The sequence below is a fragment of the Epinephelus fuscoguttatus genome, linkage group LG5 (assembly GCF_011397635.1).
Source record: "Epinephelus fuscoguttatus linkage group LG5, E.fuscoguttatus.final_Chr_v1".
Taxonomy (NCBI): Eukaryota; Metazoa; Chordata; class Actinopteri; order Perciformes; family Serranidae; genus Epinephelus; species Epinephelus fuscoguttatus.
The window spans coordinates 41,760,808-41,788,105 of record NC_064756.1 but is presented as its reverse complement, the minus strand read 5'-3'; the positions used below and the strand labels follow the sequence as shown (position 1 = coordinate 41,788,105).

The 27,298-nt window shown below is 39.4% G+C and overlaps 1 protein-coding gene across 1 annotated transcript in view; it reads right to left on the bottom strand.

The window, feature by feature from the left end:
- ngef (neuronal guanine nucleotide exchange factor) overlaps nt 1–17,857 on the bottom strand; it is a 40,216-nt gene extending 22,359 nt beyond the window's left edge. Inside the window, exons 1-4 of the mRNA XM_049576762.1 lie at nt 17,331–17,857; nt 9,240–9,345; nt 3,721–4,062; nt 3,147–3,211 (exon numbers count right to left, since the gene is read on the bottom strand). Coding sequence (XP_049432719.1) covers nt 3,147–3,211; nt 3,721–4,062; nt 9,240–9,345; nt 17,331–17,547 — 730 coding nt within the window. The 5' untranslated portion in view covers nt 17,548–17,857. The remainder of the gene's footprint in view (nt 1–3,146; nt 3,212–3,720; nt 4,063–9,239; nt 9,346–17,330) is intronic.
- Nucleotides 17,858–27,298: the final 9,441 nt, after the last annotated feature.

Here is a 27,298-nt window from a genome sequence, read left to right as displayed (position 1 = left end):
TTTTTTTAAATTGAGCTCTTACTATTTCCTTTGTTTTATTTATTATGATATTTGTGTATGATTATATTATATTTCAATAACTGTACAGCACTTTGGTCAGCTGAGGTTGTTTTTAAATGTGCTTTATAAATAAAGTTTGACTTGACTTGACTATTACACTGTGAAGTCCAAATTTCCACGGCATAGACTTATTATTGCAAGCTAAACAAGGAGATTATTAATTAATATTCAAAAAATAAATATAACATATTGCATAGTTGGATGAGAAGTTTCATTTAATTCATATTTATCAGCATCTCAGTGACTGTCTGTGACGACAGCAAGTAATGTTAATAACTTTTAAACAATGACCCACATCATCACATTTATAAGTTAAAGAATCTGTGCTCTTGCAATTTTTCACCACAGAAACATCAAGCTGGTATAATGCTGCAACACACAATACATTAGTTGAGCCAGTTACCATAATAGATATCTTTGCACCCAAAGACACCCTTTTTTAATGCAATATCTGAAATGGATGCAGTGGTGTCAGGTAAATTAATTTCCTCCTAAACAGAGACATGTGTACCTGGCTTTGAAGACAATGTAGTGGACTGATTGAACCAATCGACTTTTTACTTGTCTTTACAATAGCTCACAATAGCAATCTGAGGCTAACAAATAAAATTGGAAAGGCACAAGCAATGTCAAGTCACATAGTGCTTGGCCCAACACTTAAGGATACTGAAGCAGATTTTGGGATTGATTTGCCCCTTGCAGCAATCACGGGGATGTTCTCAATTTGAGGCTGATCTGATTATATTATCTGACTGGATCAGTCTCCCTGATTTCAACGATCCTGTAGTGTGAAAGGAGCAGCGATGGAATATTGAGCAGAAACCCACAATAGCCAATGAGAGCAAGCTGATCAGGGAGCATCACCAACATGTTTCACACTAACAATAAAACTTTATTTCAAACTTAGCTCCAGCTCATGCTGCAAAATCTGTAAGCCATGCTGATTCCATCTTTCAGTCTTGACTTAATCTAAGTTTTTGTTGTTTTTCACAGCAAAACCCAGTACACACAAGTATTACCAGTTGACGACGACAGTTCGCCTCCATGTTATAGACTGTGAAAACAATGTAATGTCCCCCATTGGTATGTGGATTCATTTTGATGGCATTTTGGCCATCGCCATCTCAGTTTTTTTAAGCTACAAGTTACCATATTTAGGCAAAAGGGTGGAGCTGTGGAGGAGCAAGGGATGGATCTGACTGAGAAGCTGAAGACACTATCAGTAGACAGCTTGTCACTCAAAGTAACCTGCCCTTAATTATGCCTTAATAAAATATTACAGTGTGAGTTATAAAAAACTTCACCCTCTGTACAGTTGTCATGAATGTTGAAATTAGCTATAGAGACCAAAACTGTTTTTTGTATCAGGTTATAAATGTGTTTATTTCTACTGTAAAGTTAACACATTCTCACTCCGACCTCGTCACGTATCAACGTTTGGTCATGGACTATCCATGTCGAGATATGACGTTCCAGGTACCCTGGATGTGGGGTGATTGTTGATGTTCTGGGACGCCATGTCAACTTCAGCCTGTTGCTTTTGTCTGTTCAAAATACACTTCCGTTTTAACAGGAAATGTACAGTTTGCATACAGTCTCAAAATAAATGCACTACGTCAGTACAAGACCTGGAATTGACTTTTTTTTCCTTCAACAACAAATTTGCATGGTTACATTTAGTAACCACACGCACATGGTTTGGTTTAGGAAAAAAAATAACAAGATTTTGGCTTTGACACTGACCTCCCGGATGAAAGTCGCTGGTTGTTGGACCCATCCACCGCCTCTCTCACCCCCCCTACTCAAACTTCCAACAGTGTCTGACCAAACGGCAGTATTCGAGAACTTTGGAATAAGACCGCGTAGGTAAAGTTGGGCATTTTAACATGGAGGTCTGTGGGGAGTGACTGGCTTCTGGAGCCAGCTTCAAGTGGCCATTAGAGGAACTGCAGTTTTTGGCACTTCTGTGTTGGCTTCATTTTTTAGCCCCAGAGGTTGCCTCTTGTTCCATGTTTTTTTTTTCTGAAATCATGTTTGATCACGCAATTACTGTGAGATCCTAACTCTGAAATCAATTAGATGTAAACAGCAAGTTGGTGGTCCTGCATCTTTGACAAGTTCATCTGGTGTGTGAGTCTGTAAGGATTAAAATATAAAAAAAAATCAGTTAAATCTGTTGTTATGTTTGTGGTCTCCAGGTTTTTAAAATCTATTCAGATTAAAATATCCTCTGGTGCACCCAAGGCATAAGGCCAATAATGTTGCCAGCACTGCATTTGAGGAAGAAGAATGCTTATATTAAACGTATCTGCAATTTGATATTTCTTCACCATAGCACGTGTGTGGCAACATGTGATTAGGAAATGGTAGGTTTGCTTAAGTTTATTTAACGAAAAGTTAAAAGATTGCTGATAACAACAGCTGCTCTTTAAAGGGAACATTGGCTATGTGTATATCAAGAAGGTAGGTGACTTTGAATAACAGGGGCCTGTTGCATAATCTCCCTCAGTCATATACTGCAGATTGCTTTGGTGGGCGTAGAACTGGACGGAGACTTACATAAGAGAGAGAGTGAAATGCGCATACATAGCCAGAGAAATGCACAGGTTGGAAAAAAAAAAGCATAGATATGTGCACTGTTTCTGCTCTTTGGTTTATAGCCTTTGAATTGTTTACCATGGTCCCACAGGTAAGCTGCTGTCTTGAGTAAATTTGGACTAATCCCTGCAAATAACCATTATCCTGTATACACACCGAACAATACTACGGTGAGAAGTCTGTCAACAGAGGCAACTATCAGCTTAAACAGCCACTCAACCTTGAACAAGTCAGAGATATGCAGTAACAGACAAAGCTCAGTGGAAGTGCTAAAGCCTTATCAAGCCTATTGCTGTCTTAATACATTGCTTATTAGAAATCTATGTTTGCATGTGTGTTGCATAATGTGAAAGCGTGTGTCTTACCAGTGTTCAGTCCTAGTCATATAATATATTCCCAAATAAGAGATGATTTTTGTAGCAACAGCTCTGGAGGTGGTAAAAGTGGGTGGAATATGTACGCTACCCTCGCCCCATGTCTTTCCTTACCGATGTTTTTGACAATGTTGAGGCTATGGCAGATTGTCTGGGAGCCATCTCCATTGCTCAGCAACCTAAAGAGAAAAAATAGGAAATTTTTGTTTGCACAGGCAGACAGGTGGCTGATTATATTCCCTTTATGCTTCATTTCACTATCAAACATTGATGCAGCAGTGATGTTTGTGCATTCCAACACAGAAACATCCAATAATGAATTCTCTGCACTGTTTTCTCCATCAAACCTAACAGAGTGAATCCAAGCAGCGGCATTACACTTCACATTATTTGATGGAAATATAAAAACATCCATCTGCGCCTCCTCATATTCATGCTGTAGCCACACAATGAGTCACTACTCAGTCATTCCAATCTCCTCATCACCTATTCTCTCAAAAATCACAGTGTATTTGTAATTTTATTGCTCACAAGCAAAAATACCAATCAATCACTTTTACTTCCCTGTTTTGTGTTACATATCTACCATTTACTATTAGCAGAAACACACAGTTTGAGCCTTACAAAAATAATCTGTTTTCATTTCTATTTCTTACACCTCTTTGTTTGCAGTATAATTAGATCTGACCTGAGGTTGGCGTTATCCTGGTCTGCTCCGTCAGAACTGGGCCGTTGTGAGCTCATGATTTTCCTTTTGACCTCCTGTACAGTGCAAGCTTCAGCTGTTTGCTCAGACAGCTTTTTAATGTCTCCGCTATGAATGCCGTGAGTCCGGTAAGTGATCATGTCAGCTGTAAAATCTTGACGCTGGCTGTTGGAGGCAGCAGATATGTCCACACTCCTCCCTCCTCCCACTCCTCCTCTTCTCCTATCCACAGCGTCCCTGTTATACAGAGCATGTCTGCTGCTGGCCTCACCATTGCTTGGCAACACAGTTTTGGAATGATGGAGCTCTGGTGAAAGCTGAGGGCTGCATTTGACAGCAAAAAAACACACTTTAGAATCACATCCATAGAAGCCACCGTCACTGAGGAACTCAAATTCTTCAGATTGCCATGTAATCAGGCCACGTAGATCTGTCCATTTGACATGTACATTATGTACATTTGACATGTGATTTTCACTGTTGTATTTCAAGTTCTTCAAAGTTGGGTGCATTGTATGCTTTTTTCAGCAACAGCTTTTATTAGACATTCTGTGTCATAAATAGATCCTCAAACTCTGCATTTCTAGTTGAAATACTGTATATGTCCTGAGGGCTTCAACAAGAATGATCAAGATATACAGCCTTTTTTAGCCCCTAATTTCGTCGACACAACAAATGTATCTGCTGTCCTCAAAATCCTGCTATCTATAGTAAACCTTTAAACTGCTCAGGGCATCAACTGGGAATGGGCCAGGGTTATCGTCTGGGAGTCATTGGATGGCCAAAAAAAGATTGAGGAGGACATTCACATCCAATTAGACCATCCTTGAATAGACACAGGTGGTATGACTTAAGTTCCACAGTTGAGGTCCTGAAGCCATGCATGTTCTGGTATACACATCATAACAAGCACCGAACCATGCTCAAATCAGCTTCAGTTAACATTCATTCCACCCCCTTTTTTAACTGTTTGTATGTAATCAAGTAACCCAATGTATTACACTGTGGTGTCTTGTCTTACCAAGATCTCAAAAGTATTCACCCCCATGGAGTTTTTCCCGATTTTGTTCCATTACAAACTGTAATTTAAATGGATTTTTATTTGATTTTTTTTGTGACAAGACCTACATAAAATAGTCAAAATTAGTGAAGTGAACTGAAAAACAAAAAAACAAAAACAACTTCTTTCAAAAAATTCTGAAAAATAATTTAAAAACACTTGAAAAGTACTGTGTGCATATGTATTCACCCCCTTTGCTATGAAGCCCTCTTTATAAGACCTTGGACTGTTAATTACCTTCAGATATCACAAGATTAGATGAATAAAGTCCTCCTGTGTGCAATCTAAGCAACCTGGTCTCAGTCATGGAGAACCGACGCTCGCTCATGACTTCCATCATCTGACACAGAGGAAAAACGCTGTGCTTTCATCTCGGCATGATATGCCAGTGGCTGTTATGTAATGGCGCCTGGCGGCATAAGCGGGAAACACGTTAACGCAGTTGAGTCCAAGTAGGCCATGCGGAAGGGGGCCGTCCAGCAACCACCAACTTTCCTCCTGGAGGCCGGTGTTTGCTTCCCATATACCCCCAAATTCCACCAGATGCGTGTTGGTTGCGTCTGCGCTCTGGAACGGCAGTGGAGCTGATACGTTTCAAGTCTAGTCAATGTGTGTGCTTCCACCGGCTGCGGCTGTGCTGCGTTCCGGCTCCGTCACAGCTGCGGCGCTCCGGAGCCCTCCGCAACAGATACGCAGGACTTCTATTTTTACCGGACAACGCAGCAATTCAGCACGGAGCAGATCGTGCGGGGCAGGAAGTCGTGCACAGAAACAAAATAAAACATCCGGTTAATTTTCAAAATAAAATACAAAATGTTCACTACCTTGAAAACTACATTGGCTTATGGGCAGAGGCAGGCCTGAAGTCAACAGGTCAGAGGTTTTCAGACGTCATTTCACCCCGTTGACACCATGGACAAGGAGATGTTAATCATGTAGGTGCACCTAGATGTCTTCCTACTAGCTACTCCTCTGGTTTTGTGGTTCTGTTTATAGAAACTACATCTTGTTATATCGCGCGATTATGCGTGAATTCGCGAGAAGGCAAGAAGGGCCTTAGTCAGAGACACAACAAAAAGGCCAAAAATAATCCTGCAGGAGTTGGAATGCTCCACAGCAGAGACTTGAGGGTCTGTCCTTAGGATCACTTTGAACTGTCCAGCTGAGCTGAGTTTTATGGAAGAGTTTAGGGAGTCTCCTACATGCCTTTTGGTGAACTCCCCCCTTCTTACTTCTTTTTTTGACCTTTTTTTGCTTTTTTTCTTCAATAAGGCCCAGCTCTGTGGAGTGTAAAACTTAAAGCGGTGCTATGGACAGACACTCCAGTCTTCACTTTGGAGCTTTCCAGCTTCGGTGGACTGCTTCTTGACCTTTGGTGGGCAACCCTCTCTTGACAGGTTTTTTGTGTTGATATTTTTTTCCCCACATTTTTTAGAGCCCAAACCTGATCTGCACTTCTCTAGAACTTTATCTCTGACCTATTGCCACTTGCTTGGTGGTATCTGTTGCTTTGTAGTGTCATAAACTCTGGGTCCTTTCACAGCAGGTGTGTATATTCTGAGATCATGTGACACTTAGATTGCACACAGACAGACTTTATTTAACAAATTACGTGACTTTTGCAAGTAATTGGTGGTACCAGGTTTTATTTAGTGGCTTCACAGCAAAGGAGGTGAATACATATGCACTCATATGCACGCACCCTTTTCAAGTTATTATGGACATTTTTAAAATCAATGTTTTGTTTTTATTTCTCTTCACCAATTTTGACTATTTTGTGTAGATCCAATTAAAAAATCCATTTAAATTTCAGGTTGTGATGCAACAAAATAGGTAAACACCGAGGGGGTGAATATTTTGCAATATTTGCACTGTAATTTCCATTAATCTTGCACAGTGATTCACATTTGGTCACCATCACAACCTGTACTGTAAACCCACCCACAGTTCTCCTAGTTTACCACTCACACTTACACTGACAGCTGTTTAATGGATACCTCCTAAAGATAAACTGGGAAATGTTTGACTTGATAAGTTGTAAAATGAAACAATCACAGAAGTATTCACTATATATTACCCTATTTTCATTGCTATGAGGCTAAGACCATCTTCTACCATGCCCACTTCAATGTGAATTGAACCTGTGTATACACTAAATAGGTTAGGGCCTATAAAGTGAGATACAGCACTCTGCAGGCAAAACCAACACATTCTCACTCCGACATCAACATATGATGTGCAAGGTACCCTGGGTGCGTTGGTTGTTGATGTTCTGGGACACTGTGTCAGCTTCAGCCTGTTACATGCATTGTCTGTTTTCAAAACACACTTCTGTTTTCTCAGGAAATGTACAGGTTGCATACAGTCTCTTCCAAAATAAACACACTACATCAGTACGACATCACAAATTAATGGTTTTTTTCCTTCAACAACAAATGTACGTAGTTTGGATTAGGAAAAAAGAACAGGATTTGGCTTCACAATCTTACAGGAAGCAAACACCGGCCTCCTGGATGAAAGTCGGTGGTTGTTAGTCCCATCCACCACCCCTCCTGCCAAGCCTCCCTTAAGTTTTGTTGTTTTCCCACCACATTTCCCCCTGACACTGCTGGGAGCCCTTAAACAATAACGACATCCAGGCACATATCAACACAAAAGGACATCTTTTTTAGTTGGTGTCCAACGCTGAAGTCACTGGCCAATCGCTGGTTTTCGATGACTTTGGAGTGACAGCAGGTTGGCTAAACCTATGTTCTGTCACCTTCAACCCTTTTTCTTTTTGGATAGAAGGATAAAACTTGATTAAGGGCTAAAATTTGATTAAGGGCTATTAAATGTTAAATTCTGACAATGTGGGAGATTTAGTACCAAATTCTCAGAATGTGACTGCTGTGTCTTCAACCAAAAAGAAGAAGAAGAAAGATGAAATAGTGAGTTGGAGGAGTGAGAAAGTTGGCGTTATCCTGTTGCAGCTACGTGGAAGTTCAGTGTATATTGACTAGATATGATCAATATCTGTGAAGTATGCATTAAAAAGATCTCCCACACAAGTCCTCTATTTGACAATGTTTTCCCCCTGGAAATGCAGAAAAATGTTCAAATTCACAGGTGGGCTGACAAGCTCAGTGTGGCTCTGCATTAGTGTGGACAAGCCTGTCTTCCAGTTTTGGCTCAATACAACTATTTACTCAGTTTCTAGTTTATAAAGTCCACCTTACTAAAACTAATACAGTCTAATAGAACAGTCCTGAAACAAATCCTCCTTTGTAAAGGTACTAACATTCAGTATGTGTTGAAACTGTATAGAGAGGTGTTGATTCAATGGCATTATGATGATCATTATGAAGGATGTAGTTTGTGGTGCTGTTGAACTGCATTGAATTATACAAAGAGGTGTTTTTGTTAGTAACCTACCCTCTTTAATATAAATACAGCGGACAAAATAATAGAAACAGCTGTATATGACATGCAGTTGAGTCAACACCTCTCAAAACAGTTTCAATACGGAACATGAACTTTAAAGGCGCTGTATGTAAGAATGTGGCCAAAACGGTTACTGCACTCAAATTCAAAATACTGCCGCGAGTCGTGTCCGCCCCCCCTCCCCTACAGATTCGAGGTTGCTGGACAGCGGCACGCTGGAGACTGATTCTACTGACTGCGTGACTGGTAGACGGCGGTGGGTGGCACAACAGGCCAAAACACAAATACAAAACATAAACATGATTTGCAGACTGTAAAATATTTTTTTTAAATGCCAATATTCTGGCTGTACTATTGTTGTCGGTGAGATCAGTATGTTATATGAACATTATTCCTTAGTCTCTGTGACATATTAGGAGGATTTTACGACTATTTGCTTTAGATTTCTTACATATAGCTCCTTTGAGGTAAGTAAATTTGTTGCAGGACTGCTTTATTAGAGTTCAGTAGTTTTAGCTAGGTGGACCTAATAAACTAGAAGCTGAGAATATGGGGCCAGTGAGCAGCTCAGTTATAGCAGCTAGTTGCTCTTTGTTTGCCAGTGTAACTGTAGTTCTTATAAAGCATGTGTTACATTATTGGCTGTTCCCATAAACTGTATGTTTTCCTATGAAAAGTTATGCACCCAAATTTGTACATATCCCACATAATCATGAGCCAGTAAGTTGTGCATTACCCACGTATTTTAGAAAGCTGCGATCACGTGACCAATGCGCGCTCTCTGTCCACACAGTCCTCTGAAACAGACTGCTGCTTCAGTGTCAATGAATTCACCTTCAGACAGACCGGATAGGCTTGTGTGCTTATCAAAGACATGATATGACTTTGAGAGTTCCAGGTTTAAAGTATAAAAGTGGTGTGTGCGCAGTGTTTAAACAAGCACTGTGTGTGCTTGTTTGTTTTCTGGGCGTGTTTGTGTTAAGTGGTAGGGTTGGGCAGAGAAGACATGAGGACTCACCGTCTCGCCCCATGCAATGAAAGTGATTTGTGGGGTGAGGGCGTATTAGAGGAAGAGACTCCTGTTCTGTTGGATGGACTGTGGTCCGAACCAGGTCTGTTAGAATCTGGGGTGATAGAGAGGGAGAGAGAGTACAGCAATCAGAAGTGACTTTATGATCAGATACAACAGTTGCAGAACTTGTTGCAGACACTTTCAGGTTCACACACACACACACACACACACACACACACACACACACACACACACACACACCCTTTTCACTTTATTTTGACTCTGGCCCATTAAAGAGAGCTGTAGGGGAAACACTGCAGGTGCATAGGGTGAAAAATTAACTAAATATCACCATGAATCTACCCCAGATGATTACCTACATTATGACAACATTTTTTGTATTACAAGTTTACTGAAATTGTACGTTTAAATATGCAAATGAGGCATTACCTAATTAAATATGCACTCATAGAACAGAAATCTGAACTAAAATAAACACCATAATGTGAATTTTGGACATTTTCTTACTTTCTTTCATTAATCTAAAAAGGAAAAAAGAGGGAAAAAACCTGTGTTTCCCATGTAGTGTTAAAATGCTGCTGTTTTCCTGTCATCCTGACACCAATCATTTCTACTAAAATGGCCATCCATCTACAAGAGGGAAAACTCATGCCTTCAGTCTGACCATGGTCAAAATGTACAATCAGCTGATGATGCAACAGTGCTATTTTTCACTCAAGCAGTAACAGAATCTCCTGCTGTTGCTGCAAGCTACTGTGGCAATCCCACTGTACTGTATGTGGGTGTGTGTTACTCCCACTGAGTGTTTAACTTTGATTTGTACATTCCAACTTGTGACATAAATACAGTATCTTCACATTCAGACTGAGTTAACACAGTAAAATGCAATTAAGCTCCGAGGATATACTGCTGTACCAACTGAGCAAGCCCTATGATATTATAATGATGACATATAAGAAAAATAATCAGCAGTGAAAGAAAGCACATACATATATGTGTGTGTATTTGCTGACATGATTGGTGCGGATGTTTTTTGGGAGAACATGACTCTCACATTGCGCAGTGCCCTCTCCTAATCCTTGTGTTGGTGCACTATATTGTATGAAATTATGTGTTCTGAGACACTCATCTCTTACATATCTCTGACACATACTGGCACTTGAACTATGCACATGGATGAAGATTTCGATCAAAAGTTGTATGTTCTAAATACGACATTTTCAATCATTGTACATATCTACTAATGTCTGCTCTTACAAGCTTGATATAGTGCTTTCAACAATCCCTCAGTCTAAATCTGACAGGATGGGAGTTTTAAGTTTGCTCAGCTGTCATGGTCTTCTGCTGAAGAGTGTGCAATGTGTTTGAACCCTCCAGAAAAAGCTTCTAAGTAGACCTTTAGTGTAGATTATTTTGCCAAACTACTACCCCCATGATTAAAAATGATTGTTTGACGTTCTACATTATAAACTGCCCATAATTTAATCTATAATAAACCTTAATGGTTCCAAACCCCATCAGGCCATGAAATATTTGCTATACGGAGCCACAAGGAAGCAATTCAACTTGGTAAGTAAAGCTGAATAATTATTACATAACTTTACAGACTATTTCTGTGGTTATTAAAGTGAAACTAGTTTAGTAAGTCATCGTCTCTCTTCATTCCTTGTCACTGTTAACTCTACTCTGACTCTGCTTTAATTGTAATGACTTTTGAAACCATTTCCCCAATGCTTAAATATGCAGAGAAATAAAAAGTACAGCTCCATATTATGCTGGATTTGCTAAATCACATTGGGTGATTGTAGACATGTTCAGACTGGCACATGTGTATATTCAATGAAAAAAACTACATAACATATCTAGCACAGCAGATAATATTGTGAAAAAAATGTCAGCCTGAAGAAAGTAGAAGACTTGAAGAAGTGAAAAAGTCTATCTTTTAAATCTTTATCATGTCAACAGCTTTGAATTAAATGTTTTACCCAATATTTTTTTAAGATTTTATCCCTGTAATAGACTTGTTAATTCTTGTGAAGAGGCAAATCTTCAAGCAGTAAACGTAAGATCCTCCAGGGAACACCAAAACATGGAGTCTGTCATTTGCCAATTTCATTTTTTGAATTTCTACTGGGCAGCCCAAACAAGAGCAGTTAGGATGTAGACAAAGTGATACATTCAGCTGCATGGAAGGATACAAAAGAGTATCATTGTGCTGATGTGAGCTTGGGCACCATTCCTTTTATTTCTTCATATAATTCTTTATGCACCATAACTGATAGTCCAGTGATTAGACATACCTGGAAGACTGCTGAGACTTGCTATCAGAAGGGTGTAGTAGGCATATATTCAGTCTCACTTCTAGACAAATAGAACTTTGCCCTCTGTAATGAATGATGGTATTACACAGTTGTGGAGTATGAAATGCCTTCAGGCATCTGGGAACCTGTATAAAGAAGGTGAGCCATTAAAAATGAACTAATTAGCCTCTACATTTTTTTGTTTAGGTTTCTTTAAATTGGACATGAGATTAATTTAGACCATAGATGCAATTTATCCCTTTTTTCATTACCATTGGTGGTTGATTAATTTGAGTTCTCTCTTATATTTACACTAATATGCTTAGTCTTGGTGGGGCGGCAGTGGCTCAGTCCATAGGGACTTGGGTTGGGAACCGGAGGGTTGCCTGTTCGAGTCCCTGTCCAGACCAAAATATGGAGAGGTGGAGAGGTGCCAGTTCACCTCCTGGGCACTGCCGAGGTGCCCTTGAGCAAGGCACCGAACCCCCCAACCGCTCGGGGCGCCTCACCAAGGGCAGCCCCCTCACTCTCCGCTTTGTGCATGTATAGGTCCTGTTTGTGCATGTGTCTGTCTTCCGGACCTGTGTGTAATTGACAAGCAAGAGTGAAAACATTGAATTTCCCCTCAGAGGGATTAATAAAGTAAATAAACTAACTAAACTAAAACTAAACTAATTGGCCATGGCCATGAAGTTTATTTGGGTGGAAGATCTTAATCTAAAGTTTGACTATGACTGCTTGGGAAGAATGTGTGTATAAGTAGTCAGTGACAGCTTGATTTGATTTATAAAGTATTTTTGATACCAGGGAAGCTTCCCCTTTCCAGGGCAAAAAGAAAAGAAAAGCCATTAAAAAATGTTGTTGACCCTCTTAGCAAATTGGCAAGCCATGATAATGATGATACGGTAACATAATGTTAATTTGCGTCACATTTGTTTTGTTTGTATTTTTTTATTCTGATTTCTGTATAGCTTGACATACCAAATTCAGTCATAATAAAAATAAAATGTGATTTTTCCATATTAAAATGTCTTAAAACAGCATTTTTTTTCTGCTACAAACCTCATGGTTTTTATTAACTGCATGTCATTTTGTAGCACAGTAGGTCATTGATATGATATTTCAATGTCAATCCAGTTTACTACAATGTGCTAACACTACTATGACAAGTGGCCCATGCCAGGCATCAAGTTAACATGTATGTTAAGTTAATGCATAGAGACTGCAACATATTGATTTTCTTTTTTTTTTGAACAATTTAAAACAATGACAATCTTATTTCTTTGTAAATCTGCACACAGCCCATGGATTTGCTTAGCCCCTCCTTGCCCTACTCTCTCCCTCTGTTTATCAGAACACAAATGAGACAAGCTAAAGGAGATAAGAAAGGTAGTTAGTGCATGCTGAGATCCCTCTGCCTTCAGCTCGGCTGTAGCATCTTGATTTGAGCTTGCACAAACCCTAGCACCAGGGGTTAAATTGGGCTGGCAGCCAGCAGCACTGGGTCTAACTTGTGTAATGGCAGCAACAGAAAGTTTGCTGATCTGGCAGGGAGTTGGAGTGATTTGTTATCGTAGGATACTACTAACATTGCCTGCAACTGTAAGTAAAGGATCAAGGACTGATTAAATCGGACTGCCAGCCAAGATCAATGGTGCACTCACGTGCTCCTCAGGTGGTTGTTTTTCTGACTTTGATGTTTGCAAGATTTAAGTTATAACGTGGAAACAACATGAACACCACAAAGTTGTGTTGTATTTTATTGCTCAGTGTGTTTAACAACATGTTGATAATGAAAAGGAAACAGATAGGTATGCCTTGAAATATAATTCATTTACACAAATTACTGATTTTTCATATTATTCCAATATCACAAAACTGCAGCACAAGGCTGCGGATGTAACTGTGATGTCAGTAACATTTCTGCAATATCATTGTGAGCTTACATAGCCTAATTACATACAGCTGGGATTCTGAATCAGTGCATTAAAATCGGTATTTTATCTTTACTAATGTAAATCTGTACCTAATGGCTGGTAATGCATTGCAAGATGAGTTTTGTGGGGTGGGCAGCACTAGCTGTTGAATGTACATGTACCGTAATGAAGTGTCACAGAGAAACTGACACCATATTTTGCAAAAATTATCAAAACAAAAGGTTTGAAAAGTTAGATACATTTACATGTATCAACTCAACGAAACCAATAATGTGAAAAGAATCGGTCCATGAAATAAAAGTCAAACTTTATTTAGTCAAACTTTATTTATAAAGCACATTTAAAAACAACCTCATTTGACCAAAGTGCTGTACAGTTATTGAAATATAAAATAATCACACACAAATATCATAATAAATAAAACAAAGGAAATAGTAAGAGCTCAATTAAAAAAAAACTAAAAATTAGATTACAAAAGGAAATAAAAGAGTAAAAAGAGTAAAAGCCAAGGATTCTCGCCTAGCTGGGACTGAACGTCAAGGAGAAAAGATGGGTTTTCAGTAATGTTTCAAAGTGCTCAACAGACCGTGCAGCTCTAACCTGGAAAGGTAGGCTGTTCCACAGCTTTGGGGCCGCCACTGAGAAGGCTCTGTCCCCACGAGTAGAGAGTCTGGACCGAGATACTGCCAGGAGCAGCTGGTTTGACGACCTAAGTGCTCTAGAAGTACTGTGAGGCTGTACAAGCTCTGATAAATAAGACGGTGCCAGACCATTTAAACACTTAAAAACAATTAATAAAACCTTGAACTGGATCCTAAAATTAACAGGCAGCCAGTGCAAAGATGCAAGGACAGGACTAATGTGATCACGCCATTTCTTTCCAGTCAGCAGGCAGGCGGCTGCATTTTGGACTACCTGTAAACGGCGCAGTGCTGACTGGTCAAGACCAACAAACAAAGAGTTACAGTAGTCTAGGCGTGATGTAACAAAGGTGTGAATAACTTTCTCAAAATAATCTCGGGAGAGATATGCCTTTACTTTTGCTAATAGTCTTAGCTGGACTATTAGCATAATAAATTCCTTCAAGAATTTATTTGATGTTCTAAATATAATAAATATATAATAAATTCTTGAAGGAGCAGCTTCTGGTGTGCGGACTTTATCTTTTATTTCATTCTTACTTTTTGGTCCAGCACCCAGCATTAAGTCTTTTGGGATGTGCATGCTATCTTTACCTGTTTATAAAAGAATTGGTCCACCCATCAGGTGGGACCCCATTCATTCCTATAAAAACTCAGATGAACAGCGCTGCTTCCACATCACTGGGCCCTAGAGACTTCCACCGGCTGAGCTGGCTACTTCCTATTTTGCAGTCCGCTAACTTGAATGGGGATAAAATGATTTAATCTCATGGCTCTTCTAAACTTCCCAAATGTCATTGGCCTGAAGAGATCAAATCCTGATAGTGAAACTCATCATTTCAGGGTGGTTGTGACACTCCAAAAAAAATAAAATAAATAATAATAATAATAATTATCCACTAATTTACAGACATCTCTTATACAATGTAAGTCTATGGGGAAAAGGTTTTTGGGCCAGATGGCATCATGTGACAGGCTCTGAAGTTGTAATTTCACTCTTAGCCTCAGAGCCCAGTGCACTTCCTGGGGGCCTGGTTGCTACAAGATGCTAACTCTGGTCTGTGTCTCAATACTATGCCCCCCTACCAATCAGATACCACCACAAATAGAATCTAAATCTGCGGTTCTAAGTAGGTTTCTGCTTTTATTGTTTTGACCACAGATAACAGTACTGAGCTACCCTATGATTGGAATTTCCCACATAATTTTAGCTACAGTAGCTGTATGGGTAGTCAACTTTTTCTAATGCTAATGGTAGTCTAAGTTAGTGATTTAACATTATGCTAGTTGCGGCTATTTCATTAGAATGAAATGGCATAATGTGAATAAACATGACTGTACAACAGACTTCCTATGATCCCAAACTAACATCAATCTTCTCAATTACTATTGCTCCTGGTAAGAAAGAAAACAAGCCTCTTTACCTGGATGTGTTAGAAGCTTCACCAGTATCTCTTCATCTTTACAAATTTTTAAGACAACATTGCTCTAACAACATTGTCTCAATGTCTCAACATTTTACCACCAGCACTATTTTTGAAATTGTAGGTTTTGTAAATGCAGCCAGTGTCTAGCTTCGCTAAGTATGAGCACAGTACGAAATGTTAGTTGCATGTAACACAGTAAGTTCAGTTACATATTCATTTGTAGTGGTTCTTCACTGTGCCGTAATCTGTAGTGCATTTATCAGTTATGTTATCTAACCTTGTGATCGTATCCTGATAAAATTCAAAGGACAAAGTTATCAATGCAAATGATCAATATACAGGAAAACTGATAACTACAAGATCAGGTAATCTTCATAAATTACTATTGCTCCTGGTAAGAAAGAAAACAAGCCTCTTTACCTGGATGTGTTAGAAGCTTCACCAGTATCTCTTCATCTTTACAAATTTTTAAGACAACATTGCTCTAACAACATTGTCTCAATGTCTCAACATTTTACCACCAGCACTATTTTTGAAATTGTAGGTTTTGTAAATGCAGCCAGTGTCTAGCTTCGCTAAGTATGAGCACAGTACGAAATGTTAGTTGCATGTAACACAGTAAGTTCAGTTACATATTCATTTGTGGTGGCCACACTGTGCCGTAATCTGTAGTGCATTTATCAGTTATGTTATCTAACCTTGTGATCGTATCCTGATAAAATTCAAAGGACAAAGTTATCAATGCAAATGATCAATATACAGGAAAACTGATAACTGGTGACAAGATCAGGTAATCTTCATAATTTATGATTTCATTTGAACTGGAAACTGCCTCTGAAAACACCTGTTTTAGTTTTGTTTTTAATTTGAGTCACTGGACGATCAAGTGACTGGATTTTGTGACATTTTTAAACAGGCTTCACTATTTTATGACTTTGTTTTACTTTTCCTATTTGTGAGACTGATGCTAGTTATATATTAAGTAATCACTGTAATCCCTTCCTTTGAGGCCTATCTGAGATGCCGGGCAAAGTCTAAGCTCAAAGACTTTATTGTTGCATTTGGTGTGGCCCTGTGAATATGGTGCATTCCTATAGAGTACATAACTAATATACTGGATAAAAACACTACAAGCAAAACATTTGTTGAGGTTAATTATTACTGTTATTCAGCTTCTGTGATTGTGTATTGATCTGTAAGTACAAAGCAGGCTGGTGAATAAAACTCCCACCAATACAACAAAATATCACATATGTTTGGTTGTTTCATTTAAACATACAAACTTCAAGCTGTTTTATGTTTTTAAATCATGAGGTCAGAAGCTGACCTTTGGAAAGTACCAACAGGTATTACTCAGACTATTGTGCTGTTAAAACAGAACTCGTTTCTCAGGTTACATTCATGTAGATTTCTACTGAGGGATTGGAGTACCAAGCCTTTGTTCCACTTTTAATAACAACTGCATGCACTGCCAATAAGACAACAAAGCAGAGCAACAATATGCAGTAAGACTCCATTACTGAGCAGAGACAGAGCTGAATTCCTAACCATGTTGCTGCAGTGTGATTCTTTCAAACAAAGTCGGTCAATGTTGACTGTGCATTCATTCAAATAAGTACAAACATGAATTTGGCTCTGAGTTAGGCTAAAAACCAACTTCTTTAGGACCAGGAAGTCACCTTAAGTGTTAAATAACTTGTGAGACACAAACCCATATTCCCCATATTTGGGGTACAGTGCAAATACAGTGTAAAGACTGATGTTTTCTTACTTTCAGACTGCTGAGCTGAGACCAGCCTCTTCTTCCTCATGGACCGATAAAAGCGTGAGTTCCTTTGGATAGGCTCTCTGCTGAAACCAACTTTTGGGTCATCCTCCTCATCATCATCATCATCATGGCTGGGTTGAACCACAGGTGTTGGATGCTTCTGTGCTGTGTCCTGTGACTTCTGCCCCCACTTGCTCCTGAACAGAGCAGTCACAGACATAGTAAATGATTCCCTTTTCTTGATTAAAAAAAAGTGAGTTACGAAGATTCTGCTTGACTTTGAAAAAATGGGGGAAAAGTCATAATTAGCCAGAATCCAGGAGCAAATCCATGACTAGAAATGAAAAGTCCTGCTGAAAATAAATCCCAAGAACAACTCTGAGAGCGGAGAAGTGGTTCACAGGCCGTGTCTCCTTCTTGTCAGTGGGACAATAGTGTTGTTAGCGACGCAGGCAGCCTGCGGAACCAAGAGAGTGCGTCACTTATTTCTGCCTAGGCTGTAATTATTGCATTTATGACTCTCTCTCTCTCCTGCTCTTTGTCCCTCCTCTGATAGACTTCCTCCCTCCGTCCCTCTCTCTACACCACCCTGTTACGTGCTGACATTCCTGAACTGAACCTGGCCTTACCAGCCTGCCTGTATCACGGCTCGACAAGTCTCCCTGTTGTAGAACCTGAAAAGCCACCCACTGACAAACTACAGTCTGTTCACTTCTGTCTACTTTCAGAGTATCTCAGATCCCTCCACAAAACCTGTCTATGCTCTCGCTCTTTCTATTCAGGCAAATTGTTCAGGTTAAAGAAGAGAACTTATTGCAAAGATGCAACATGCATTTTGCAGGTAGTGTATGTCATTTCCTTGTGTGGAACTGTACATTATAGTTATAGTGTGTAATGTTTCATGTCCTGTTGAGCCAGGGCCCCGTGCTCTAGTTTTATGTGCAGTCAGGTGACAAGGAGAGTTTAAAGTTCACTTTCTCTTTTTTCACGCAGTAATAAGCCTGCCTGTGCTGCCTTTCAATAGCACAGAAACCAAAGTAACAAACACAATAGTGTCCCGAGAGACTGAGAACATCTCCTGCTTTGTTGTCCAGTGGGATGTTTATTAGAAGACTATAGTTTCGTTTTTTTAACTGTTTTGTATTCCTTACCTTTCCTTAGCCTTATGAGTAGGCTTAGGAAATAAAGCTACTGCATGCATTATGTCTTGTATTTTGTCCTGGTTTTATTACCCCATAACCACAACTTCTTCCTGTTTATTTCCTCTAAAAAGATTACAGTGGCATTATTCTGTTCTTTATGCAATAATTAATGTAGTCAAGATAACCCTCTCCTCCAGCTCCTTCTGGGGGACCCTGATGTTTTTAAAAGCCACATGAGATGTACACCGATCAGCTAAAACATTAAAACCACTGACAGGTGAAGAGAATAACGTTGATCATGTCGTTACAATGCAATGTTCTGCTGGGAAACTTTGGGTTCGAGCATTCAGATGGATGCCACTTGACACGCAACACCCAGCCAAACCCTGCTGCAGGCCAAGTATGTCCCCTCATGGCAATGGTACTCCTTGATGGCAGTGGCCCCCCAGCAGGACAATGCACCATGTCACACCATAAAAACTGCTCAGGAATGGCCCAAGGAATGTGACAAAGAGCTCAAGGTGTTGACCTGACTTCTAAATTCCCCAAATCCCCATCTAAAAGAGCACCTATTGGACATGCTGATACCCCACCTCACAACCAACACGTCTCGAAGGATTCACCACCACCACCCTGGTGCCAGACAACACAGGCCACCCCCACAGGTCCTGTGTACATGCCTTGACATGTCAAAGCCAGGTCCGATCCAGGGAGGCCCCACTGTGGATGGGGGTATCTCTGGGGTACTGGCATGTCCCACTAATGCTTGATCAGATTGGAGTCTTGGGGATTTGGAGGCCAGGTCAACACCTTGAGCTCTTTGTCACGTTCCTCAGACCATTCCTGAGCAGTATTTTTACGGTAAGACATGGTGTATTGTTTTGCTGTGGGGTGCCACTCAATACATTTATATGCACAGTTAAGGCCATTTAATTGGACTACTGTCCTTTTCCCAGTATACAAGGACAGGAGGAGAATTGAAGTATGTCCGATGCGCTACGATAGGTGGTGATATGCTGCCTTTCAGCTTGTCAGTATTGGACCTTTTTCCAGTTGACCTATTCATATTCACAGACCAAACAACCAAGCATCGTCCAGTTGTTACGCCACTTTTTTTGTAAAGGTCGTGTTTTCTCCCAACAACATATTTTAAAATGTGTAACTCTTTCAGCTGACACAGCATGAACTGTGTCTCCTCGTCTGTCCAAAAATGCACGGCTCTGGATGTAGATTTCACCACGTTCTTCTTGTTCTGTTATGCATTTAATGCTATTTGACTGTGGAGCATGCACAGAGCGCCTAGGCTCTGTCTACATACAGTAGTAGTTCGACTCCCAAGCGCATTATCTGGGTGTGCTAGTTTGACTTTGAGAAATTTGATTTAGTACGATTTCAGTCGCACAAACATGTTTACATGTATTTTAAAAGTCCGGTTTTAGTCAGAGTAACACAATCAATCGATTTTCTCTAATGTCATGTTAACTGTACTGGCTGTCATTAGGGAAGGCCGCTGCCATGAGGGGGTGTACTTGGTCTGCACCAATGTTTGAGTCAGTGGTGGGTGTTAGGAGGCATCCACATGAAGCCAGGACACAAAGGTTTCCCAGCAAAGCATTGCATTGTCACAAGATGATCACTGTTATTCACTTCCCCGTCAGTAGTTTTAATGTTTTGGCTGATCAGGGTATAATGTCTTCGGCTGGGTTCACACCAGGAGCTCCTTCCAGCTCCAAAAGGAGATGCTCAGGACACTTCCTGACCAGATGCCCAAATCAGATGCCCAAACCACCTTAACTGGCTCTTTTTGAAGAAAAAATAGCAGTGGTTCTACTCAGCACTCCTTCCTGGGTGGGCCTAGCCACCCTAAACATAGATAGATAGATAGATAATTTCAGCTTCTCGTATAGATCAACTGGTAAATCCAAAGCTTTGCCTTCTGGATAAGCTCTGTCTTTACTGCAATGGTCAGGTACAACGCCTGCATTACTGCTGATGCTGCACCAAGAACCAGAGGTACTTTAGCTCCTTTACTTTTTTATTCTCAACAAATACCATGAAAAGACCAAAGCCAACAATGTTAGTCTGCCTCTCAGTCACCATCGATCCATCTCAGTTTCAAGTCCACTGGTTCCTCCTGAGGACATAAATCTTTAAAGGTAGGATCTGGAGGATTTTCAAACAAAACAAAATATAGACATATACAAATGAAATCCTGCTTAATCATCACCTATGGGCTTCTACTCATATGTGGTGGTGACTCTGTTTGCAGAGCTCCTGCCCTTTAACTGTATTTTGATGTTTTTGTGAGCTCAGACCGCTTCTGGGTGGAGATTTCCCCAGCCAATGAGAGAGCGCAGGTGCTGTGCCCGAGCGTGTCCGAACGTGCACCAGCGCGAGCCTTGCCTGAACCTCTTCTGTGAAGCCTTCTTCCGTACCTCCGGGCTCCGTACACCCGGGAGAGTTGAGCCTGATAGGAGGGGCCAAATTTGAATGTGTGTTTACAAACAGCAACTGGAAAATCCTCCAGACCCTTCCTTTTAAAAACCGCTCACAAATATACAGTTTCATTTTTTTTAATGCTCAGAAATTCCTAGTTGACCTACAGTGGACCACTGTAGGTTTTAGCAAATGTTACTCAAACAGGAAAATTTATTGTATTTACTGGGGACTATTTTCAGCAGTGGATTAATACACATTTGGTGGTCTAGTGAATATTTGGGGCATCAGCATAGTGTATGTGGGACTGAGTTGAAATAAACTACAGTGAGAGTAAGTGCTCAAGGTTAATGAGGGAACATGTCACCCAGTGTGGCTAATTGATGGTTTTAATAGTTTTTGGACAACAGTGGAGCTCTATGGCACAGAGTAAGAAGATACATCAGGCTTTGAAGCACATTTTGGTAAATGGACTGCACTCATAGCTGCTTTTCTAGTCTTAGAGAACATTCAAAGGGCTTTGCAACACAGGCACCATTCACCCATTCACACACAAACACAGACACACACACACACACACACACACACACAGACACAGACACACACACACACAGACAAAGACACACATACACATACACACATACACACACACACACACACACACACACACACACACACACACACACACACACACAGTGTCTAAAATTAAATCTGACCTTCAAAGATGGGGAAGTTTACCTCTATCCCTGATTGGAAGAAGAAGAATTAACACAGTTAAAATTAACATCTTGTCCAAATTCCTATTTCTGTTCTAATGTCTTCCCCTTTTTCTGATGAATCATTTTTTCAAAGCTACTGATCGAACAATTTCTTGCCTTCTATGGGCTGGAAAACACATGCAATATACACACTACACATGCATTAAATGGGACAGGTGCCCCCAAGCAGTTTGGGATTCAGTGCCTTGCTCAAGGGTACCTCAGCGGTACCTATCAGGCGACTGGCACCTCCCCAGCTGCCAGTCCACATTCCATGCTTTGTCCATATGGGGACAGAAGCCAGCGACCCTCTGGTTATAGGCTGAGCTACTGCTGCCCTACCCCCCAAGAAACATATCCATTAACAAATGTTGTCATATTGTTAAAACGCTTCATTGAAGTTACCGTATATGATTTCTATCCTCAAAGACTCAAGGTTTTCAGGACTGCATCATTCCATCAGTTTGACATATTCTACATGTCTTGTCAGTCATTTTAGACGCCTTTCCTCAAAATTCACCCTGACAGTTTTCTGTGCCTCAACCTGAATTAAAAGTTTCAAGGACCTATACTCAGCATAACTGGCCATAGCAAATTACTGAAAAACAAAACAAAGAAAGAGTAATGAGAACGGGTTGGTGAGTGGGCCTGCATTCTTTACATTCCAGCTGGCATTTAGGCAGAATTTACAGCGGTTTTACGCTCAATTTTAAGCCTTGCAGCTTTTGTAAATCCTGTGTTTTCTTATTTGTTGGAATGAAATCTCAGTGTCCTTGTGTATACAGATTAGCAACTAACCCATGATTGATTCATAGAGGTACTGATAGGTTCTGATTCAGGACAGACAGATGGACATCTAAAGCTCACCAAAAGTCTATTCATTCCCATGTTATCTCAGCAATGTCTGTCATAAGCGAGTCATTCCTGCCTGTGGCCATCAACCTGTACAACTCCTCCCTCAGAGTAACAGCCACTCTGAATTAATACGACTGGTGCTTGGACTTGATTAATTGACCTATCTGCATAGGTACAATTATTATTTTTTAAACTCCCAATAATTGGTGCAATTATTCAACTGTAATATTCTTAACACCTCTTGAATGTATATATATTTATTCAAAATACAATGCACATAACTGCACATACTTTTTGTATTTATTCTTATTCATGTCTTTATTCTATTGATGTATATATTTAGTAACCATTATAGCATAATACATATTTTATACTTCTGAATGTAACATTAGTATATACAGTGTAATCTCGCACAGTGCACATATTTGTATGTTTTTACACACACTTATTTTATTCTTAATATCTTACTGTAAGTACCAGTGTTAATGGTGTAACATAATGCACATTTTTATTTCTATTTTATTGTATTTTGTTACTTATATGTAAATACTTCTATTTCATACCCCTATTCTTACTTCTTTTAATATTGACAAATAACTATTAATATCTGCTATATTCTGCAGTGTGAAGATGCCCTGCAGACAATTTGGCTGATTTTTTTTATATATATATATATATAAAAGTTAGGCAGCAAACAGAAAGAGATGAAGAAATGATTCAGAGCACCCTTTCTGAATGCAACGTGTCACATCCAATCTGGCTGATGACCTGAAGTAAAGCTTAACTGAATATATGGCGTTACTGTACAGTGTTTTCTTTGTCAAAGAAATCCTTCTCAATAGAGTCAAAAGTCTTAAAGAAGTCTAAAAGAAAAGCAACCTTTTTTCTGAAATCAAGTGTGATTAATGTTGCACATATGTTGTTAGAGAGTTCTTATAGGCAAAAACCAGATTGAGCTTCATTAATTACAGATGTAAGTACTATTTTGATTGTGCTAGCAATTAGTAGGACCAATCAATAGGCAAACTGCCAATATGAATTCAATTTTTATGACTTTCAGGAAATGTGAAGCCCTCAATCATACTCCAAGGTAAGGCAGTGACTAATATGCTGTCTTTCAACACTTCTAAGAGAAAGGGGCGCCATCTGCTGGTAAAATAATTTGGAGACTTCAGGAGAAAAACCATCTGTTCCAGAGGACTTGTTACCACTGTACCACACTAATGATAGGAAAAGATCATAAAGATGTCTCTCTGAGTAATTCATTTAAGGGGTGTTCTGTGTAGAGGAATTTGTGAATAATATTATTTTCATATTCTGTAGTATACAATCTCTTAATAAAGGCAGAGCAAAAGTAGGATATTAGATTTTAGGTCTTTGGTTGTATTTCATAACATTCTTTCTAAGCTGATTAATAGTATTCATATTTATATGACGCCTTCACAGTTTGATTCCAATGGTATTATTTTCAGGACATATAAAGGATAAAGGTCTCTCTGTCCTCCTATATGTGTTGTCTAAGCTCTTGTAAATCATTTCTATTTTGACATCTTCTGTTATGATGTCCAGTAATATTTGAGTAAACAGAAATACTGGTGTAATGTTTGGTTCCTCTTATTTTCTAATACTGACCAATTTCTTAAAGTACTTAACTTACTCACATTTGAATAGTCCCCAATGTAAACAATGCATATTTTTTTCTTTGCTAAAACTTTTTTTTTTTTTTTTTTTTACCTTATTTTCCTCATAATTAAGAAGAGAGTTGTTCCATTTCCCAACAACTGTTGGATGCTGACAATTCTGTTGTATACACACAGAGCTGTCATACCAGGGGTACATACAGGGAGTTACAGAAAAGAATAAATAAATATAGAATAATGTATCATCTGTTCATATGGAAATTATCAACCACAGTTGGTTTTTTTTTTTTTTTTTGAGGCCTCTTATTGTGCACAGACATTCTGATGGACAGGTGGCCAAGTGCAAAAAAAGGGTATCTCTTCCACAATTTTATATTTTTTGCACATACAAAGAGCTGGTAAAGGAAAAAAAAGAAAAGAAAAAAGTGTGCATGCATAGTGCACCCTGTTGGGAGGTTTCAGTCAGCACCAGAGGGTTTCTTGAGGCCTTAGTCAAGATTTGAAACAAGTGTTCATTGATAGTGTGTCTACAGCCCCATAAGGTCATTTACCTGTTCAGATGAAGCCACAGACAGTTATGTAGTCAGAGCGGTCCAGAAGCTACAGTCGTTTTAATTTGGGTATGTCATTTTATGGGGGTGGAGTACAAGATTAGAGAACCAGAAAAGTGAGTTATTTTAAATATTAATGGGATAGTTCAAATTTTATGAAGTGTGGTTCAAATGTAGTAACCAGGTTTCAAGCTGTAGAGGGCACTCCATAGCACATTTTTAAAATAAAACGTAGATTTTCAACAGTTTGCACTCAACTGTCAAGATTTTGAGCAGGATCAGTCAGTAACACTACTATACAACCAGAAACAATGATTATCAGCTGAAAAAAATGGTTTTAGGATTTAGTTACTCTTTAAGGTCACATTTAAGCATTATATTTATTCAACAGGGGTGCAGAGGTTTTTTTTTTTTTTACAAGATCACACAAGATCACAAGATGGATGAGCTAGGTAATTACTTGAGGTCACGGCATGTGCCAGAGAAAGACATACAGCGAATGTTCAAGGACAAGGTAATTATTATACACAGGGAAAGCTTAATTTTGACAAATCACATAAACAAATAACAAAAACAACAAAGTTTTGAAGAACTCTGTAAATCATTTGACTTAAGAATTCATGAAATTTTTTTTTATTTTAGATTGATTCCAGTGTTGTAGCTCATGACAGATGAGGAGCTGAGAGAGTAACTGCATCCTGTGTGATTGAGTGGCTGTTTGTGGGTAAGGATCTTTTGTTTAAAACAAGAAAGTATGTTGCATAAAATTCTAATCTTGTTACAATTTCACACATTTTCAAAGTTCACATTGCAGGCACGCTTGTACTTAGTCTATTCAGGTACTGTTGTTATTTAGTAAAAGGCAGCTTGGCATTGCCAGCCATTCCATAAGCCTATATAGTTTACTATTACAGGCTCCCGGCTGTTGCAAGTGAGATTAAATTGTCATTAAAATGAAAACATGCAGCTTTGTTTGCTGTGATTGTTTAAATATTACAATATACATGTGTGGATTTTGAATTTTAATTCAGTTCTTACAAATACACAAGTTAATTGACAACAAAGCATTTTGTACATGTTTTCTTAGAATTAAAACTATTTCGAAACATCTTTGATGTGCCTAAAAAGCTACAAATATATTTCACATATTATATATTTCATCACAGGTTAAAACATCTGATTTTGACAATGACTGCAATCACTACGTAAATTTCAACTTGTCCTGGAATGACACTGGAAAATATCATATCTAAAATACAAAATGTCACACAGGACCATGAAAGTTAATAATATAGCTCTAGTTTGTTGTTTATGAGCTCTCTGAGTTTAATATAAAGGTTAAATGTTTCATACATAGCATTTGTTAGTTTCAGATTGTATTCCCGACAAGTCGATACAGATATCGAACAAGTCTTTGTCACATGGGATGTCCTTGAACATGCACTCTTCAAGGCAGAGCTGAACCTTTTCCAGGTCCACAGAGTGCAAACTCTGCCTCCATACAGGTGTGGGACTGCATGCAGAATGGAGGGACATCCATGACTTGATTGTGAGTTGAGGACTTGACAGATTCTGTGGTTGTTCTAAGCCAATACAAATTAATTAATCCTTCCTTGGAGGCAGATATTGCAATATTGGTGAACTGGAATCAAGTTGGCGGGAGACAGTGTGGTTTTTACGCCAGACTAGCCTACCTTTTGTTAAACTTAATAGTGGGTTGTTGTCTAAGTCAGTCTGGCTGTATTGAGATGTTTTAATAGTGGTTTAATTGAACAACAATCACAAACAGTGTCGAGGTTTAGAACAAACACTATCATTACCTGGCTGCCCATGAAGACAGGTCAGGGAGACGTGATGCTGCTCTGCAGGGAGCTTGATCGACATGCTTTATCAGTGGTGGCTGTGACAACAAGTGAAGTTCAAGAGGGAGGGACAGGGGTTCGATTCAGATGCAGTTGTTGGGCACAAAACACACTATTAATTGAGAAGTGATGCCACAGGCCAAATTTACAAATTAAATCTAGGATTACTGAAAGAAATATGTCTTGCAAAAAGGGCACTTATCTAGTCAGAGGGCAAAAGGGCAGGTGCTTGAGCACCACCTGGAGTCTAGCTATGCTCGTTGTAGTTTTTTTATAGAAAAGTTTAAAATCCCGTCTGGAGTCCGTCCACCTCTTCTTGTGAATGTGGAATTTCCCAAATAATCAAACTAACTGTACAAACAAACAAAACAACAACATCAGCAACAACAATGATATAATAAGAAAAAGAATAAGAATGTCTTTTTCCACCTCGTTACTTTGAAAACACTTAAAAATTATCCTGAATTGTTTGCCCAATTCCTCTTAAATAAAGTTGAACTTCCACCCAACAGGGATGTCAGGATTACCATTACACCCTGTGAGAGGCAGCAATGTGCCGCAAAGCAGATAGTCTACAAGGCTATTCAAGAGAAGGCTGAGACACGGGGTCAAACATGGGGGGATTGCACATGCGCAGTAACGTCTGGTCGGCACTTTTTCTGTCACCATCCAGAATCGCAGCTCAAGTTACACTGCGCATGTGCAATCCCCCCATGTTTGACTCTGT